Source organism: Periophthalmus magnuspinnatus, chromosome 7 (assembly GCF_009829125.3).
Source record: "Periophthalmus magnuspinnatus isolate fPerMag1 chromosome 7, fPerMag1.2.pri, whole genome shotgun sequence".
Lineage (NCBI taxonomy): Eukaryota > Metazoa > Chordata > Actinopteri > Gobiiformes > Gobiidae > Periophthalmus > Periophthalmus magnuspinnatus.
In genome coordinates this window covers 10,903,979-10,922,835 of record NC_047132.1, presented here as the reverse complement: position 1 = coordinate 10,922,835, position 18,857 = coordinate 10,903,979, and the positions used below count along the sequence as shown (strand labels likewise).

The 18,857-nt window shown below is 38.4% G+C and overlaps 1 protein-coding gene across 1 annotated transcript in view; it reads left to right on the top strand.

Annotated features, from left to right (window-relative positions):
• Positions 1–15,962, top strand: part of itih6 (inter-alpha-trypsin inhibitor heavy chain family member 6) — a 28,118-nt gene extending 12,156 nt beyond the window's left edge. The window contains exons 4-17 of the mRNA XM_055223294.1: positions 603–713; positions 1,252–1,496; positions 2,123–2,292; positions 2,712–2,828; positions 3,688–3,859; positions 5,839–7,380; positions 8,985–9,017; positions 9,700–9,717; positions 9,818–9,865; positions 10,225–10,254; positions 10,310–10,402; positions 12,490–12,603; positions 13,659–14,042; positions 15,683–15,962. Of these exons, the coding sequence (XP_055079269.1) occupies positions 603–713; positions 1,252–1,496; positions 2,123–2,292; positions 2,712–2,828; positions 3,688–3,859; positions 5,839–7,380; positions 8,985–9,017; positions 9,700–9,717; positions 9,818–9,865; positions 10,225–10,254; positions 10,310–10,402; positions 12,490–12,603; positions 13,659–14,042; positions 15,683–15,954 (3,349 nt within the window). The 3' untranslated portion in view covers positions 15,955–15,962. The remainder of the gene's footprint in view (positions 1–602; positions 714–1,251; positions 1,497–2,122; positions 2,293–2,711; positions 2,829–3,687; positions 3,860–5,838; positions 7,381–8,984; positions 9,018–9,699; positions 9,718–9,817; positions 9,866–10,224; positions 10,255–10,309; positions 10,403–12,489; positions 12,604–13,658; positions 14,043–15,682) is intronic.
• Positions 15,963–18,857: the final 2,895 nt, after the last annotated feature.

Here is an 18,857-nt window from a genome sequence, read left to right as displayed (position 1 = left end):
TTATAATCCCCTTCCGCGATGATCACTTTAAATTTGTTGTTCACATGTCTCTGCTCCAGCGGTGTCCACAGAGGCGCCTCTCCGTGCAGAGAAACACTTAAGTCCAAAGCGTTTCTGAAATCTGTCGGTGCAGATCGATTATCGACATTGTGGATTTTGTTGGGGAGAAAACTTGCAAACATACAGCACTTCAGAGTCACACTGCGATCCAACATTTATGCAAATTTGTCTGAACACATTCTGTACTGTACAGGAGACACAGCACGGAGGAGACTGATGGACAATGGTCTACAGTCCCTCAGCCAATCGGGACGCAGAACACAATGTGCATTCATACAATGTAAAAAAGCATGAAAAAGTGCACACAAAAAATCTGCCAAATAGCGAGGTAGTGAGGGACCACTGTAACTACGAATATCTGTGGGAATTTCCTGGTTAAACAAACAAAAACATAAAAATAACTGTAAATGCAGTTGCCAATGTGACTGGATTCCACAGTAAACAAATGTACAAACAAACAAATGAGCCCGGGCCAGTGTAACATAACCTGTCTCTGTCTCTCACACAGAGCATCACTGTAGTCTGTTTCCACTGTGTTTCAGAACGTCCAATGGAAGAGTCTATGTGGCACAGGTCAAAGAGCGAGCGGCTGCCAGGAAAATCTACGACGCAGCGAAGAAGCAGGGCCGAACCGCCGGGCTCGTGGCCACCAAGTATGTCCCGAGAGGGGAGGGGGCTTCTATTTTAGAGACTAGTGCTGGAAGTAGAGGCACCCTTCATTTTTTTTATTACAAAACAAGTAACATACACTACACATACACTGTTTGGAATTACTATATTTAAAAGACTCTAGAGCAGGGGTGTCCAAACTATGGCCTGGGGGCCAAATGTGGCCCTAAGACCAATTTTTATTGGCCCTCAGGCCTTCAGTTGAACTGGCCTAATTGATCATAATCAGTACTTTTTATGGCACATTTGAGTAATCCTACTAATATAACCTAAATAACATCACATTGAATTGTCATATAGACCTAATAGTAATATTTCAAGCCTTATTTAAAATATGTTAAATGCATCCATCTGAATTATCCACTGTACCGACCACTGGTCTGTGGCCCTCTGTGTCGAATATTTTTCAAGATATGGCCCTCAGTAAAAAGAGTTTGGGCACCCCTGTTCTAGAGAGATGCTGTCATTTATCATTTTAATTTGCATTTTAATACAAAGAACATGCTTTGTCTGCTTACCTAGAGAGAGGGAGATAGAGCGTTTCCGTGTGGCTGTGAGTGCGCCCCCTGGTGTCCGCCTGTCATTCTGCCTGACGTACGAGGAGCTGTTGTTGCGCAGACTGGGCAGATATGAGTTGAGTTTGGGGCTAAGGCCGGGGCAGACGGTGCAGAACCTGACGGTGGAAGTGATGGTGTCTGAGCGAACGGAGCTCAGTTTCATCAGAGTGCTGCCTCTGAAGACCAGCAGACTCATCAACAACGCTCACGGTGCATTCAACTAGTTCAATATTACACAGGAACATTGTACAGAACATATATTAGGTCTTATGTTTTTTTAAACTGCTTTTGTATACTGTGCACTGATATGTTAGCTATAACTTATGTTAGCTATAACTTACACCACTGTGTAAGATTTCAGTCACAAAAAAACTACTAAAACTTCCGGTTAAGTGGAAATCCCGTTCCTTTCAATGAAGAACTTGGGAAAAGTTTCGGTGCTAAAATATTATATAAAGTACGTTGGTTTGTGTCAATTGTTCAGTGGTTATGTGCAACACAAAAACAAAGTCAACACTGCACCCACTCTCTGGGAAGCTTTAAAACGGCTCTGTAGTCCCTATAGGACTTATATGCATCAAGATCGGTAGTTCCGTACAAAATAATACAAACAAAATGACGATGGCGGCGCTCACAGTAACTTCCGGAATAAGGTGAATATTTATGTGAGTCAATTACGCCTCACTCAGACCGCCCCTGGTCCAGCTCTAGTGTTGGAGGTTTTGTTGAGGTTTTGTTGCAATGCGACACTCACAGTCAGAGCTTTACCATAATCATGAATCTGTACTGTATATATCTTCGTCACTAGCTCGATTTACCGTGTTGTTTTGTTGCAGGTGATGGGGACCCTCCTCCCTCCACTCTGATCGAAAAGACTCCTCACTGTGCTCGTGTCTACTACAGCCCCAGTGTCCAGCAGCAGACCAGCGTCTCAGCTCAGGGCATCAACGCTGACTTCATCCTCCAATACGACGTGGAGCTGAGGGACATCATGGGAGACATACAGGTCAGAAACCCTGTCTCCTCACAGCAACAAGACCCCACAGTTTCCAATAGGGCTGCAAAAATATACTGCAAACGAATCAACTTTCCAGATGATGGCACAGTCTTAAACAAACAAACCAGCACATATACATATATTTTTTAGATTGTGTTCCAAAAATCCACCTAAATGTGTGTCGTTGGAAGTAGATATAGCTTAGGCTGAAGATTGTGTTTCAGGAATCAGATAAGTAGGGCCGCTGAAGAGGCGATAGTGGTACGGTTGGTTTGCTCTCTGACCAGAAGATGACCAGTTCAGTTGTGCTTGATGTGCATGAAAGACTAACCAGCAAGGCACCTGGCATAAAATAGGATAACTACCACTGAACCTTCTCGACAACTACAGTAACTCCTAAACCTTTAGCTGCTAAACCTTTTTTCCAGGTTTACGATGGATACTTTGTGCACTACTTTGCTCCCAGAGGTCTCCCTGTCGTCCCGAAAGATGTGATATTTGTCATTGACATCAGTGGCTCAATGATCGGCACCAAGATAAAGCAGGTGAGACAGTGGTCCACACTCCGGGATCATTTCGACACTGCTGCTGTTCAGCATCATTTTGACAGTGAATTATGTTTGAACATGTAGTGGATCATTCACTGTCCTTGTAAGAAAACTGGTTTGCAGTGAGTAAAAAACATTTACCAACTAGACAACAGGACTTTCCACTTCAAGTGGGTGACATACAGTGTAAACGAGTGATGTTCAATGTGCTGGGAACACTAGTGTCCCTTAAGCGATTGTGATCCTTGGGAAAAAAACAAAAAAACATTTTAGTTGTTCTATGTAATAATTGGCCATTTTCCTTTGTCTGTATAATTTTCTAAAAAGAAAATGAAACTTGAAAATGACTGACATGGACATTATTTACACTTTTTGCCTCAAAATTGTGTAATTTGTGACTCAACAAAGGTTGACTAATGCTGATGTAAACAACAACCAACATGCAAAAATAAGAACCAGATGTGAAGAGAAACCACGAGTACAGATGACGGTGGAACCTTGTTACTCAATAACTACCACAAGGTGGTGATAGACAATTCAAAAGGAAAAGTGAAAAAAAAACAAAAACTAAAAAGCATTTATGTAGAAGTTTTATGGTTGGCATTTTCATCCCAGCTTCAAACAACAGCATACTTTTGTGTCCTTGGGATAGACATTTCACCTCCTTTGGCTTTGTGAACATGTGAGTGAGTGATTGGTTGGAGGGGTCAGATTGTCAGATACAGATCAAGACCATTTTAAAACTATTCAGGAAGTCATAATACAATGGTATTGGATGTTTTTAAGCTATAGTAATTGACCCACATACACTGCATAATGAAAGACATATTTTATTACATTTCTTGGTGTCTCGTAGACGAAGCAGGCAATGAGCACCATCCTGGGCGACCTGAGGGAGGGAGATCACTTTAACATCATCACATTTTCAGACCGGGTCCAGACCTGGAAGAAAGGCCGGACTGTGCGAGCCACGCGTCAAAACGTAAGAGATGCCAAAGAATTCATCAAGAGGATCAGCGCCGAAGGATGTGAGTCAGAGCTGCAAGATTTGTCACAATTTGAATAGACGCAATTAGCAAAGCACAAAGGCTGAATAATTTTAAGGACCATAATTGCCTCAATTTAGTCCTGTTTTAGGTCTGCCTTTAGTGACCTACAGATGTGTTAAACCAACATCACAATGTTATCCCGGATGACCAAAAAAAATAGCCCTGCTTTAGTCCTGGTTCAGTCCTGGTTTAGTCTTGGTTTACTCCTGATTTGGGTCTGCCTTTAGTGACCTACAGCTATGTTAAAATGCCAACATAGCCCTAGGTCTATTCACAAATCAAATATTATTCAGGACCACCAAAAGGTAGTCCTGGTTTAGTCCTGGTTTAGTCCTGGTTTAGTCCTGGTTTAGTCCTGGTTTAGTCCTGGTTTAGTCCTGGTTTAGTCCTGGTTTAGTCCTGGTTTAGTTCTGATGTAGTTCTGATTTAGTGCTCCAACCCTCCCTTCCCTTCAATTTTGAAGATGTCTTTCAAAATTGTCACCAGTTCTTTGCTGTACAATTGGAAATACAACCCTATGTATTTTTTTTGTAGTGTTTCATTCTTGTATATATTCATTTTCGTATTCCCAGTTTTGATTTTTAACCAGTAATGTCTATTGTTCTTTCTTAGCCTTCCTCAATCTTAAATCTCCTTCTTTGAGTTGTCGTTTCTTTGCATGTCGACTTTTAGCGAGTTAGCCTCTTTGATAATCCGATGCAGTTTATGAATTCCTCTTTGCAAGCTGTAGAGCCTTTCGTGGTCTTCCGTGTCATATGTAAATCTCTGCACTGCTTCCTCAGACTCTTTAAGCTTGAGCAGTTTGTGGTGAATGTGTTCTTGTTTCTTAACCAATTCCTTGTTTTTAGCTTTCTGAGCTTCTAATTCCTTATCAATTCGCTTATGAATATCAGATATGATGATGCTATTTGTAATTTTGCTCTGCCTTTTGTCAATGTTTTGCTGAATTTTGTAATTTAATCTCTTCAGATGCTTAATCTTCCAGAGTTTTTGGTCACAACTGAAGGCTCATACTTTTTCTTCATCATATTCTTTAGTTATTTTGCAAAGATGTTCCGTCCATTGTTCATTTTTGCTTTTCAGGACACAATTCGTTATTTCTAAGTCTGCGCATTTCTTTTTCCAAATCTCATCTTCAGCCAATTTCTGAGTCATCATTGATATTTGTTTCTCTAAATGATTGATACGATGTAAGTTCTTTGCATAAGAAACTTCTTTTCTTTTCTATTTTGTACTGTTTTCGAATGAACTTTTATCAAGCTGAATGAATGACGCCTTAAAGGGAGGGAAGGGAGGGTCGGAGCTCTAAATCAGAGCTAAACCAGGACTAAACCAGAACTAAACCAGGACGACATTTTGGTGGTCTTAACTAACATTTGATCTGAGAATAGACCTAGGGCTATGTTGGTATTTTAACATAGCTGTAGGTCACTAAATTTAGACCTAAACCAGGACTAAACCAGGATTACCTTTTTAGTGAACAACATTTGATCTTTGCCTAGACCTAGGGCTATGTTGGTGTTTTAATATAGCTGTAGGTCACTAAAGGCAGACCTAAATGAGGACTTTACCAAAACTTACTTAGTATCGTGTCCGTAAATCAAGATATGAACATTAATAATAGACAAATCAGGCTCCTTCTTTCCTCGTTGCTCCCGAAAGTCTTAGCAACAGGTTTGATTGACAGCGTTGCTTAATACCTGCCCCCTGCTAAACCAGTGGTCCAGACGGGAAGGAGCGTTACCTTCCACAGCTTCACTCTAGATTGGTTCTTCGGTTGATATGATACTCGAGGTCATAATTCCAAATATGGCTCCAAATTCCAGTAATCGCTAGCCTCGATGAGCTTCATTTGACTGTGACATTTAACACTATAGGTGAGGTCACAGATTTGCTAAATGCCATTAGTAAATGCCATTAGTGTTTATTTACGAATTTGCCTTGTTTTGTCTTTCCAGGGACGAACATAAATGCCGCTCTGCTTTCTGCTGCTCAGCTCGTAAGCCCGCTGTCTACTTCATCCTCCTCTCGACGCGTTCCTTTGGTCATTTTCCTCACCGATGGCGAAGCTACAATTGGAGTTACAGCTAGCGATACCATCCTCAATAACGCAAAAAAGGCGCTTGGTTCTGCCTCATTATTTGGACTTGCGTTTGGTGATGACGCCGATTTCCTTTTGCTAAAACGCCTTGCTCTGGATAACCGTGGTGTTGCTAGGATGGTGTACGAGGACGCCGACGCAGCATTGCAACTCAAAGGATTCTATGATGAAGTCGCTAGCCCCTTGCTGTCGGACATTCAGCTAACCTACTTAGATGAACAAGCTTTTGACGTGACCTGCTCGCTATTTCCCAATTATTTCCAAGGATCAGAGCTAGTGGTAGCCGGAAGGGTCAAACCGGGCGTGAAGGATTTTAAGGTCGCATTGAGTGCAGTTGATTCGAAGCAACGTGTTAAGTTTGAAAATGATGTTTTGATTTCAGGTTTGCAAGAGAATAACAGTTTTGATGGGTGTGTAGCAGATGTAGAAGGGATGTCCACCTTTGTAAACCGCTTATGGGCGTATTCCACTATCAAAGAACTGCTTCTGGCTAAATTAAACGCTACAGATCCTTCCATGCAAAGGTTATTAGCAGACAAAGCCACCAATCTCTCACTTAAATATAACTTTGTAACAGCGCTTACCTCTTTAGTTGTGGTCAAACCCGATGAAGACGTCAGTCCAACTACAGAAAAAACAACCACTTCACCAGCTACTATTACTACAACAGCAACAACTTTAGCGGCTCCAAAAATATCCAAAAATTTAAATGTCATCAAACAAAACAAAACTAAACCTGAACCCCCTAAACCACCTCCAGTCCCACTCAAAAAGACAACAACTCCGAGTGTTAAAATTCCTAGGAAAACCACGACAACCGCCAGTCCGGGCTTAACAAAAACTAACCCGGCTGGAATTTTAGCAAGAAAACCCATGGCTCCTAACCAAAACATCTCTAAAATTGCATCTCCTCCACCACTGCCTGCTGGGAAGATATCTACATCAATTCTCAACGCGCTAAAAACAGCACTACCACCCGCTCCAGGGAAAATTTCAACCACAACCCATGCAAATACAGTGGCTACGTCTGTGCTAAATGCTAACGCTGTAACACAAGCTCTTTCTACAGGCAAAACGGACCCCAAAATTACTACTACTACTACTACTACTACTACTTTACCTCCTGCGAAAGTTACCGTCCTCCCCATCGGGTTCATACACAATAACTTTACAGGCTCTATGAATGAACAGGAGTTGGTAACTGTGACGTCCTTACCTCAGTCGGTTACTCCTCTCATCTCTTCTTCCATGAATCCTGTTCAAGACGCAACAAATAATGGTAATAGTGACAATACAGAGGAGGATATGACTATAGCTACTCTGATATCGGCCACTTTCGCCCCCATGCCCGGAGTGCCAGATGGGGCCAAACCATGGGAGGCGACAGGGGGGCTTCTGGGTAAGAATAAAAATAAAAGATTAACATGTAGACTTGAAGGTTTTCCATTCAAATGATACCATGACATTGTAGAACAGAATGAAGTGTTCTCCTTAAATAAATAGGCACGGCAAGTTTATTTGTGTAGCACAATTGGTACATAAAGTAATTCAAAGTGCTTTACAGAATAAAAAAGCCTGGATTTAAACAAATAAGTCACATTTTAACATTTAATGATGTTATATTAATCAAATACAAATATAAGAGGTATTTTTTCAATTTTAGATACACACAGAAGACATGTATGAATGTCAAATATATGAAGCAAGATGTATGGAATTATGTAGTAAAGAAAAAAAATTAAATAACTAAATACTAAACAACTACCGGTAAATATTTTTCTTTAAATTTTATGTTCAAATCCTCAAAATATCCACCCTTCGCTTTGTCAAAAAATATTTAATAGCGGAGGGGTTTTTTTTCTTGCTTTTTTTCTGCATAATTCCATTTATGTTACTTCATATATTTGATGTCCTCTGTGTGTACCTAAAATTTAGAAGTAAAACTAAAGAAAAAAGTTAAGACACACCCTCTCATACAATGTTTTTGTTTAGTTTTTTACTACTTTTTTACATTTTAGACACACTGAATACATCAAATATATGAAGCTAGATATATGGAATTATATAGTAAAGAAAAAAGATGAAAAACTACAAAATATTTTTTTCAAAGTAAAGGGTGGCTACTTTGAGGATTTGAATATAAAATATAATTTAAAAAACAGTAGAGTTATTTCACTTTTTTCATACTACATAATTCCATTAATCTTGCTCCATATATTTGATGTCTTCTGTGAGTATTTAAAATGTAGAAAGCAGTAAAAATAAAGAAAAAAAATACATTGAATGAGAGGATGTGTTCAAACTTTTGACTGGTAGTGTAGATGTAAACAAAATCATTTCTAGACTCTTCACAAAACTGGCCAAAAAGTCTTTACTGTAAGCACTGACTAAAGTAACTGTTCTTTCACTATAATTAAGTGTTGGCCTTATTTCATCACACACATTTGTCATTTAAAGGCCTTATATTACACAAAAATGACTCTTGTGAACTTTAAGCCGTGTTATAATGTTGTTACCTCATCAAAAACAGACCTGGAGTTGTGTTTTGTTTCATTCACACATGTTTGAGTAAACCTTTATTATTAGTCTGTTACATCTCCAAAGCTCCAACTTGTGATGTCATGAAGTGGTAGTTTTCAATTTAACAGCTACATTTTACCTTGTGTTCAATAGAGATGGGCAAACTTAATGAAGATGTGTGGAGTTTAAAAACACAGTGGAGCACTTCCTGTATTACCACATGACATCACAAGGTGAAACGGTGTGTTTTCAGTTTGAGAAAGGAGCTCAGCCTAAATATGCAGGGCTTGTGTGTTAAACATGTGACTGAAACAAAACGATATGTCAGCAGCAGTAAAGGCCACAAGATGAAGTTAGTGGGGAAAAAAGAGACATTATAATAACATTCTCAGATCTCAGAAGTTTTTCATTATCTTAAATATTGCATATAGTCCTCCAATGACATCATGCCCTTAATCTGTTGTTTCTATGTCTCTCCACTAGATGTCTCTACCTCCATTCAAGTCCAGAGAAAAGGTAATTATTTCAAATTAATGTATTTCATTGTAATGAAAAATACAAAATATGGCTTTTTTATTTAAATTGTTTTTGTTATGTAAAAAAGTTAAACTAGTCTAATTAATTACAATATAAATGTCTAGATACAGTGGTGGAAGTAGTAGTACTCAATTTTGTTACTTAAGTAAAAGTACAGATGCAAAAAAAATAAATAAAAGAAATACTCAAGAAAGTATAAAAGTATCACATGAAAAAGTCTACTTGAGTAAAAGTATTAAAGTAACTGTTAAAAAATGTACCAGTACTTAAAGAGCAAAAAGTAAAAGTATTTCTCACAGATTTTGAGGTCTTTTAAAGGTTCAAATGTAGTGACTTTATTCAGAATTTTGTTCAACAGAGACAACTGAACAGATAGGTTTTTTTGTAGCATTTTTGTTTGAATATTTTTGTTTGTTCAAATTATGAATGTGTTAAAAGTAAACCCCTCAGCCTTTTCAGCAGATAAAAAAGTACTTTTACTTTTCAGCCCTGTTAAAAAATCATAGTGGAGTAGAAAGTACAGATACATGCTCTCAAATGTAGTGAAGTAAAAGTGAAAAGTATTCCCTTTAAAATCTACTTAAGTAAAGTACAGATACCTAATATTTTACCTAAGTACAGTACTTAACTACTTTTAAAAATATTCTTTTTGTTTTTTCAGATATTGATCTTGATAAAGGTGAGACACAGACACTTCTCACTTGTTCCCTCAAAAGTTGATGTTTTTTTTTGTTTTTTTTTATTTCATATGATTTTATTTTTGTATTTTACTTCTCTAGACTATGATGCCACCTACGATTACGACTACAACCTCAACTATGATCCCTGTAAGAATAGAGCTTTAAAGCTGCACTATGGAACTTTTCTGGTGGACGGTCTGCTGTCTGTTTTCTTAGAAATGTAGCTTCTTTGCCTGGAATGTTCCACAGTAGGGCATTCACTTTTACATCTGGCATTTATTTAACTATAGGTGTTTTTATTGCCCAAATGATGCCTTGAGTAACATGCACTGATACTGTGAGCGGGCTTGCCTCTCCACAGATCTGACAATTGAGACCAACATTAAAATCTCCATGGAGACAAACAGGAAGCAGAAAAGTTACATAGTCCTCCATTTAGTGATATTTAGTACATTTGAAATATTTATGTCAAATGAATATGTGCTATATGTTATACGTATTTTCAGGGGATGACACTGATACAGATTCATCATTTGGTAAGACTGTGAATTTATTTATTTATTTATTTATTTATTTATGTCCTGTATCCAGATATATACAATGAGAATAATATTACATCATTGTTTTGCTTGTTTTTAGATTCCCAGTCTCGCCTCAGCACAGTCAGAGTTTTCTCTTCATCAGGTCTGTGTCTATCTGATATCTGGATTTATCAAAGTGATGTGTTCAGTTGTTAATGTGTCACTGCAAAATTAACGCCGGGGTGCCTGATTTTCAAACCTTGAAAGGAGGAAATAGAAATGTTAATCTGTTTAACTAGTTCCTTGCTGTCACAAACCCTCACTAGTATTCACATGCATGCATTTTTTGGCCTCTAGCACAGCTTTAGAACAGACAAGACTGAAGTAGAGTTGATCACCTTCTCATAGCCAGTCAGCACTCAATGTCTGTGTTATGGAAATCTTTACTTATAGTGTTTTACCTAATTTGTATTTTGTCATATAGACTGGGTACTGGTATGTAGACATTTTAGTCCAAGTTTCTTAACTCTTAGTTCAATTATATCTTATCCATTTGACCTCACGATCCAGTACACCGTGCTCTGTTGTCCACTGTTTGATGCATGTCTGCTGTCTGCTTGTACTATGTCCCAAGAAGTGTTTTAGCTCTGTGCTACTTTAACAGGGCTAAACTGGTTTTCTGGTTCATGTATTTCAATGACACAGCTTAGGGAAAGGAAACACTTTGTCAGGGACAGGTAGCTCTGATTATTAAAGGCAAGACAAGTTTATTTGTATAGCACAATCTGTACACAAAGTAATTCAAAGCCCTTTATAGAATAAGAAAGACATAAAAAAAAAACAATAGAAACAAACCAAAACATAAATAGTCACAAATAATCATCATAAACAGAACCGTTTGGAGCCTGGATTTAAACATTGTCAAAGTAGAGGCCTGTCTCACATCTTCAGGAAGACTGTTCCAGGTTTTAGCTGCAGAAAGCTGAAAAGCTGATTCCCCATGTTTAGTCCTGGTTTAGTTCTGGTTTAGTCCTGGTTTAGTTCTGGTTTAGTCCTGGTTTAGTCCTGGTTTAGTTCTGGTTTAGTCCTGGTTTAGTTCTGGTTTAGTCCTGGTTTAGTTCTGGTTTAGACCTGGTTTAGACCTGGTTTAGTCCTGGTTTAGTCCTGGTTTAGTCCTGGTTTAGTCCTGGTTTAGTCCTGATTTAGTCCTGGTTTAGTCCTGGTTTAGTCCTGGTTTAGTCCTGACTCTGGGCACCAGCAGGAGGATGGACCCTGAACTCCTCATTGTGAGATGGTTCATGTGGCACTAACATGTCTGAGATGTAAATGTAAATTATAGCAATTGTGCACACAATTATAAAGAGCTACCTGTCGTCTTGCCCTAAGATGAGTCATTGTCAGTACATACAGCATATTTAAACCACATAGATAAGAAATACATGAACCAGAAAACCAGTTTAGACCCGTTAAAGGAGCACAAGGCCAAATCACTTCTTGGAAAATAGGCAGACAGCAGACATGCATCAGACAGTGGACAACAGAGCACAGTGTACTGGAACTTGAGGTCAAATGGATAAGATATAATTGAACCAAGAGTTCAGAAAGTGGGACTAAGAGGTACCAGTACCCAGTCTATATGACAAAGTACAAATTAGGTAACTGTAAGTAAAAATTACCATAACATGTGCAATAACTAAATTAAGATTGTGTGCAGCCATCAGATGTTTTGTTATGTAATAATTAATATATAGTGAGGAAAACAACATGTACTCAATTATAAGAAAAAAGTTTGATGTTACAATTATAAAGGCTATTGTTATGCAGCAAGATCTTTGAAACAACTTTTACATATTTCTCTAATCATTATAAAATTATAAAAGTAGTTGGACATACATTTATACAGTAAAATGGCTAGTACACATACATTTAGCAGTGTTGTAACCTAAAATAAAACTGCCTTTCAGCTTTCTACCATGTTATCACATTGTTCCCTCATCAAAAACATCCCTGGAGTGGTTTTGTATGTCACCCAGGCATGTTTCAGTAATTTAGCGATCTCTCCCGGGCCCTAACCGTCATTACGCTCTAAGCTCCTCAGCTGTAAGATTCTATCCAGTGCTCCGCCCATAATCCTACATCACCCATGGTCCCACATGATGATCTTTGAGCTGTTTGATTAATACTATATACTGTATAAACTCTATTTAACATTCCTTTGTATGTGTTGAGCCTGACCTCTTCTGTCTTTAGTGGATGGGGATCCTCATTTTGTGCTGCAGCTCCCTAAACTTCACGAGAGCCTCTGTTTCACTGTGGATGGTCGAGCCAAAGACGTGCTCAGGCTGCTGGAGGACCCAGACAGAGGTAAAACAAACAGGATTTAACCAGAGGAGTTGTCAGACTGCAGATGTGTTGATCTGGTTTATGGTTATTATCTCTGTAATTACTGAGCCTGTCCAAAACTGGCACAAAGTTGAACATCATCTTTGGCAATATAAATAAAGAAGTGATATTATATTTTTAAATGTTGAGATCATTTAAAAAACATCACTTTTACACCGATATAAGGTGCCCAAAGTAGTAGTAGTAGAACAAGTATATTTTTCTTATTTCAAGTCCAGTAGCATGTTTTTCCTCAAATTTATACTTGTTCGTTTGGTAAATCCTGCCAAAATGTACACACATCAAGATAACTATTACTTCATTCAAGCAGTTATTAATTTACTATCTTATTTAAAATGTTATTTTTCCAAGTGTACGGCACAATTCCATAACTATAAATGGAGATAAAACTACCTCCATCAATCCATCCACCCATTTTCTTCCGCTTATCCGGGGTCTTGGAGCAGCAGTGTAAGCAGGGACTCCATTATGTCCCTCACCTCAGACACTTCCTCCAGAAAAATTTACAATAAATTTAAAAGACACAAAATATGAAGCTGAACATTGAAGAATAAAAAAGAGCAGCAAATTCAGGCATTCATTCTGGAGTCCACGTCCATCTTAAAGCCACAAAGCAGAGACAGTGAAGACAGTGAAGTGTAAATTGTAAGCAGAGAGTGAAAAAGGAGAATCCGTCTCAGAACAGAAACTCTGATCTACCAGCTGTTTAAAGAAAAAAAAAAAAAGATTAAAGTAAACGGCTTAACTTGTATTTATGGTGTGGATTTAAAACAATTGAGGGTTTTTAAATAACTTCAGAAATTGGTGCTACTCTTTAACCCCCAAGGACTTTAAAACATAAAATTAAAATGGCAAGTTGTAAGGATCAACATGTTTGGATTGTAAACTTAGATACTTCTTTCAAAAACAGTGTCTCTCTCATAGAGTTACACCGGCTCCTTCTGATATTGTGATGTGTGATAATATGAACACAACCTATTTTAAAATGTCTCTCTACTGAACACATTCGTCCTCAGGTATAATTGTTGATGGTCACCTGGTTGGTGCACCTTCTAAACCTGGAGCAGAGGACCGCCCCAGGACGTACTTTGACCGCCTCGTCATCGCCATGTCAACGGGAGGGTCAGCTGACATCCTCATCAGCGTCTCATTGGACAGTGTGGTGCTGGAGGGCGAGGGGCGGGACAAGCTGCCTGTCAATCAGCAGGGCTCCATCACACGACAGGAAGTGACCGTTACCGTGGACAACCATCACAGCTGCTGGATCGAGCTGAGCCGAAACGTGCGCTTTCTGGTTCTGTTTCATTACTACAAACACCCCAGCTACCTGCAGATGGCGCACTTGGGCTTCTACATCACCAACGGACAAGGGCTCTCCCACAACACGCAAGGCCTGCTGGGTAAGAATTAAGGTTTTGGCTAGAGCTCTCAACCTGCATCTTAACCAGCATAAACTGAGAGAAATAAAGAATTAAACTAAGACTAATCCAGACCCTAACCAGGTTTTTACTCAAACTAAACAAGACCTCAACCAGGCCTAAACCAAAACTGTATGAGGTGTAAAGTGTCCTGATGTCCTGTTCAGATGCATCATGCTCCATCAGTGGTGGAAGAAGTATTCAATTTTGTTACTTAAGTAAAAATACATACGTATACATACACATACACATACAATACGTATCACATGAAAAAATGTACTTATAAGGCTTCAAATATATTGATTTTGATAAAGATTTGTGCTGGTATTTGTTCAACAGAAACAATTAAAGTGATTGGGTTTTTTGTATATTTTGGTTTGCTCAAATTATGAATGTGTTAAAAATAAACCCTCTGCCTAAAAATAATTTTACTTTTCAGTCCAGTTCAAAAATGTAGCGGAGTAAAAAGTACAGATACCTGCTCTCATATGTAGTGAGGTAAAAGTAAAAAGAATCCACTCTAAAATGTACTTAAGTAAAGTGCAAATACCTAAAATATGTACTTTACTACTTTTACTCACTACTGTTACCTTCCACCACTGACTGTATTTCATGTTTTACAACTTCACATGATTAAAGGCACTGTACATTTTATGCTTAGGGTCAAAGTACTGAGTCTGCTGTGTGCTGTCTGAATCTAAGGCTACTTTCACACTCACAAAGTGAAAAGCTAACACTTTGATCCAGACTTTCCTGTTTAGTTTTGATCCAGGTGTGATCAAGTCCAGGTGTGAATGTCAGTTATTCTCCTTCTCAGAGCCACAGAAACTGAGAAATGCCTTCTGTACACAACCACAACAACACCGTAGTGTTTACTGTCACGTTAGATAAACAAAAATTTACCAAACGCACGATTATATGAGAACATGTCAAACACACTCTAAATGAGAAATCCAGTCACAGCAAGCTGCCAAATAATGATATACATCCATATAATCCATTTGTATTGGCACATTTGCTTGTACAAAACCGTGCGCCAGCGCTTTACACCCACCTGACGCTGCTTCTTATTGGTTTTTTTTCTGTCAATCTGTATTTTAGCTAATCACCGTCAAGCCCAGGCCTCATCTTGCTTCTGTTTATTTTTTAAAACAAGGAAAAAAACTTTGAGGCTCCTCTAAGCTCCGCATTCACGAGGCGTGCTCCCGTTGTCATGACGACAGTAGAGACAGCCAGGGAAAGTCCGATAGTTCAGGTCTGAGGGGGGTAGTGTGAACCCAAAACTCTGGGGAACGAATAAAAATAATGGAACACTTTGTAAGTTTCTTGCTGCTGACTTTCAGGTGTGAATCAGCCCTAATTTACACGAAAAATAGGATATAGCGCCTTTACTGATGAAACCCAAATATACAGCCTATTCATGAGTTTCAGCTTCCTGGTATGTGCCACGTCACCATTTTCGGGACCCATTCAAAAGATATATTTTATTTTATATTGTCAATCGTCCAAATTTCGCATCAGTCTGAAACTCGTGGATAGAAGCAGACACAGTGTTTTAGACAGATCTATATGGTGCACACAAACTAATGACCATAACGCTGACCTTTTGTGTTTTGCTCCAGGACAATTCCAGCACACAGACATGACTGTCACCAGACTGAAGAACCACCAGGAGGCTAATGCTAACACTAACCGCTCCAACCCCAAAGACCCCACAGTGTCCAGGGGCGTTCTGCGGTGGGGACAGCAGCACATGAGGGTCACTCTGCAGGACAAAACTCTGAAAGACTCGGTCCAGAGACGACACTCGGGAAAGTGCTGGGTGGTCCCGAAGGCCGAGGTGGAGAGGCTGCTGGGGCATCCATACGAGAGCTATGTAGTGGATCACGTTTAGTTTACGTACATGTGCAGATATTATAAAGGACTATTGGACATTACAGGGTTAATGGACAAATGAGCAATGTGAAGGCAATGACTCCAGGGGGCGCTAATAGCATATAAGGAGAGGCAACAGAGACTTAAAAGTACAGTATACTTTCTGGAGTATCACCTGCACGATTTCATGTAAATAGAAAGTTAAAACTACACTTTGGAACATTCTCCATAGAAACAGACAAGCTTCGTACCATAATGTGGAATGTTACAGCCATAAAAACAACATTTAAACAACATAGAGACATGCAGGTATTCAACGAGTCAGGTTTGTGGAAATGCAAACCCACTCACAGTAAGGAGCAGTGCAATAAAAATATGCTTTATTTTTGTCAGTTTTTTGGCTAAAAAGTTGCATTAAGTGGCTTAAGTACAGATCAAATTTGTGCATGTAAAAATACCCAAATGGTGCAATATTACCAAAATAATCTAATGTTTTTAATGGGAGCTAAAATTGACTTCAGTTTATTTTATAGGGACCATGTACAGGAGCATTATAGCTCTTATTTCCATCTGCAGCCCCTGAGACACACGGGGCATACACAAACAGCATAAAACCATGCAATCTATTCATCTTATTCTGGAAGTTGCCGCAGACGCCACCATTGTCATTTGAATTGTATTATTTTGCATGGGGCTGATCTTGACAGCAAATAAGCTCTACAGAGACTACAGAGCCGTGTCAAAGCCTCCAGAGTCAGTGCAGTGTTGACTTGCTGGTCACATGAACATAGAACAGTTTACACAAATCAGCCTACTTCATATCAGGATTTTGAGGCAAAAATTTTCCCAAATTTTCTATTGAAAAAAATTTGATTTCCCACTTAACCCTTAGACTGTATGTATAAATGAACATAGCTAACCTGCTAGCCGACCATCGTACCTTTTAATTTACCTCAACATGGTAAGGTATGATGGTCTTAAAATGTTATTTTATTAAGAGATATGTCATTACACAGCCATATTTTTACATCTATGCAAATGAATATGCAATATTTGAAACATGAATAAGTAATAAATACAGAAACGGTTAATTAACAAGTTAAAAAAGTAGTTACATCTATTTTACATCTGGCCCTTTTAGGGCAGCCATTTTGCTCATGTGGCCCTCGGTGAAAATGTGTTTGACAACCCTGGTGTAGACCCTCAGTCGTCCAGGTCTGATCCATAGCAAACAACGAAGTTAAATCTGTCAACTGGACAAATCTTGTAGGAGTGAAGACGCTTGGATGAGCAGCGAAACGTCTTCACTCCTACAAGATTTGTCCAGTTGACAGATTTAACTTCGTTGTTTGCTGTGTCTTTAACTGTTTGTGAATGTAATGAAGCCAAGCGAGCAATAATTTGAAATCAATTGTAAACACATAAAAAAAAGTTTAATCTGGCTTCTTCTTCTTCCACTGCAGGTTGCCACGGTGAACCAGCTGTTTACTGATTTGGTTTTATACTGACAACATCATGTAACTTTTTTGTGGAACTCTTTTTTATCAGCCTTGTTAAACTCAAGGCTGGCTGATAGTTTTCCACAGTTTTAAAAATGGCTACACCAATCCTGTTTTCTGATCATGCAAAAATATTACGCTGGCTTATGAATGAAACACAACACGACTCATACAACAACTTTTAATTAAACATCAAAAGGCTAAAAGCTCCAAAAAGACCATAGAATTATTCAGAATATGACTATTATTCCCAAAGTTATTTTTGATAAATAAAGACTACCAGAGGAAAGACAATTTGTGCTTAACGCTGTGAGTGTCTGAAAGAGTTCATTGTAGATTTAAAATGAACTGATCTGTGTCGTGTATTTCACAAACACTGTTCTTCTGTTCACACGGCGACCGGGAGAAATCCATTTGAGACGCTGTTTGGGTCTCCATGTCTCACACACAACGTATTTACTCATATTTACCATGAGATTACTAATTAGAACTTTATTTTGTGTAATATGTACATTGAGTTGTTTTAAGATGTATTTTATATTGTTAAGTAGGTTTGTGGAGTTTTAGTGTTACATATATTTGATGAAGAGGTTTTTTTAAGAATTAACACGAATAAAAATAATTGTAAAATCCTTAATTTACACTGTCATAGTATCACTGGCATCAAAGTATGTTTTTATGTTTTTTGTTTTAATAGCTGCTGATTTACACAAGTTTATTTTGAGCGACAGTGGCTCAGTTGGTAGAGCATTCTGATCTACTGACCCACAAGTTACCGGTGCGATTCCAGCTCCCACAGATGAATGCTGTTGTTGTGTCCTTGGGCAAGACACTGATGTATGAATGTGTGAGTGGTTCCTTGATGTAAAGCGTTTTGAGTTATATACATTATTTTCCTATTCTTTTTGTAACATTGATCACAATTAATTATAAATGGGAATAATCCTTAAATCCTTAATTGTAATGTTTGTAAATTAAATAAAAATGTAATTGTTCTATTATTATTATTTTAAAAATCCTTTATAATGAATTTCTTTTTGAACAAGATTTGGACGTTTTTGTTCTAGTATTTTACATTTGCATGGACTGTATATAAGTGGACATAGCTAACCTGCTAGCCGCCGTCTTCCAAATACAAAGTGATCATGGGCTGTGCTTCCAGCTCCATCGACTCTGGCTCCAATTCACTTTACGTTAGAAAACTGTGGCCCCTCTCTCTGTAACTGCTGCTGTCAGACTCGTCATTTTGGTCTTAAAATGTTTGTATAAACCTGCTTTATGTTATCTTTGTATTTTTACATTTTGCTAGTGTGTCCCTAAATCAAGATATGAACATTAATAAGAGACCAACCAGTTGCCTTCTTTCCTGAAGGTCACTCCCGCTAGCATTAGCCACAGGTTAGATTGACAGTGTTGCTAAGTG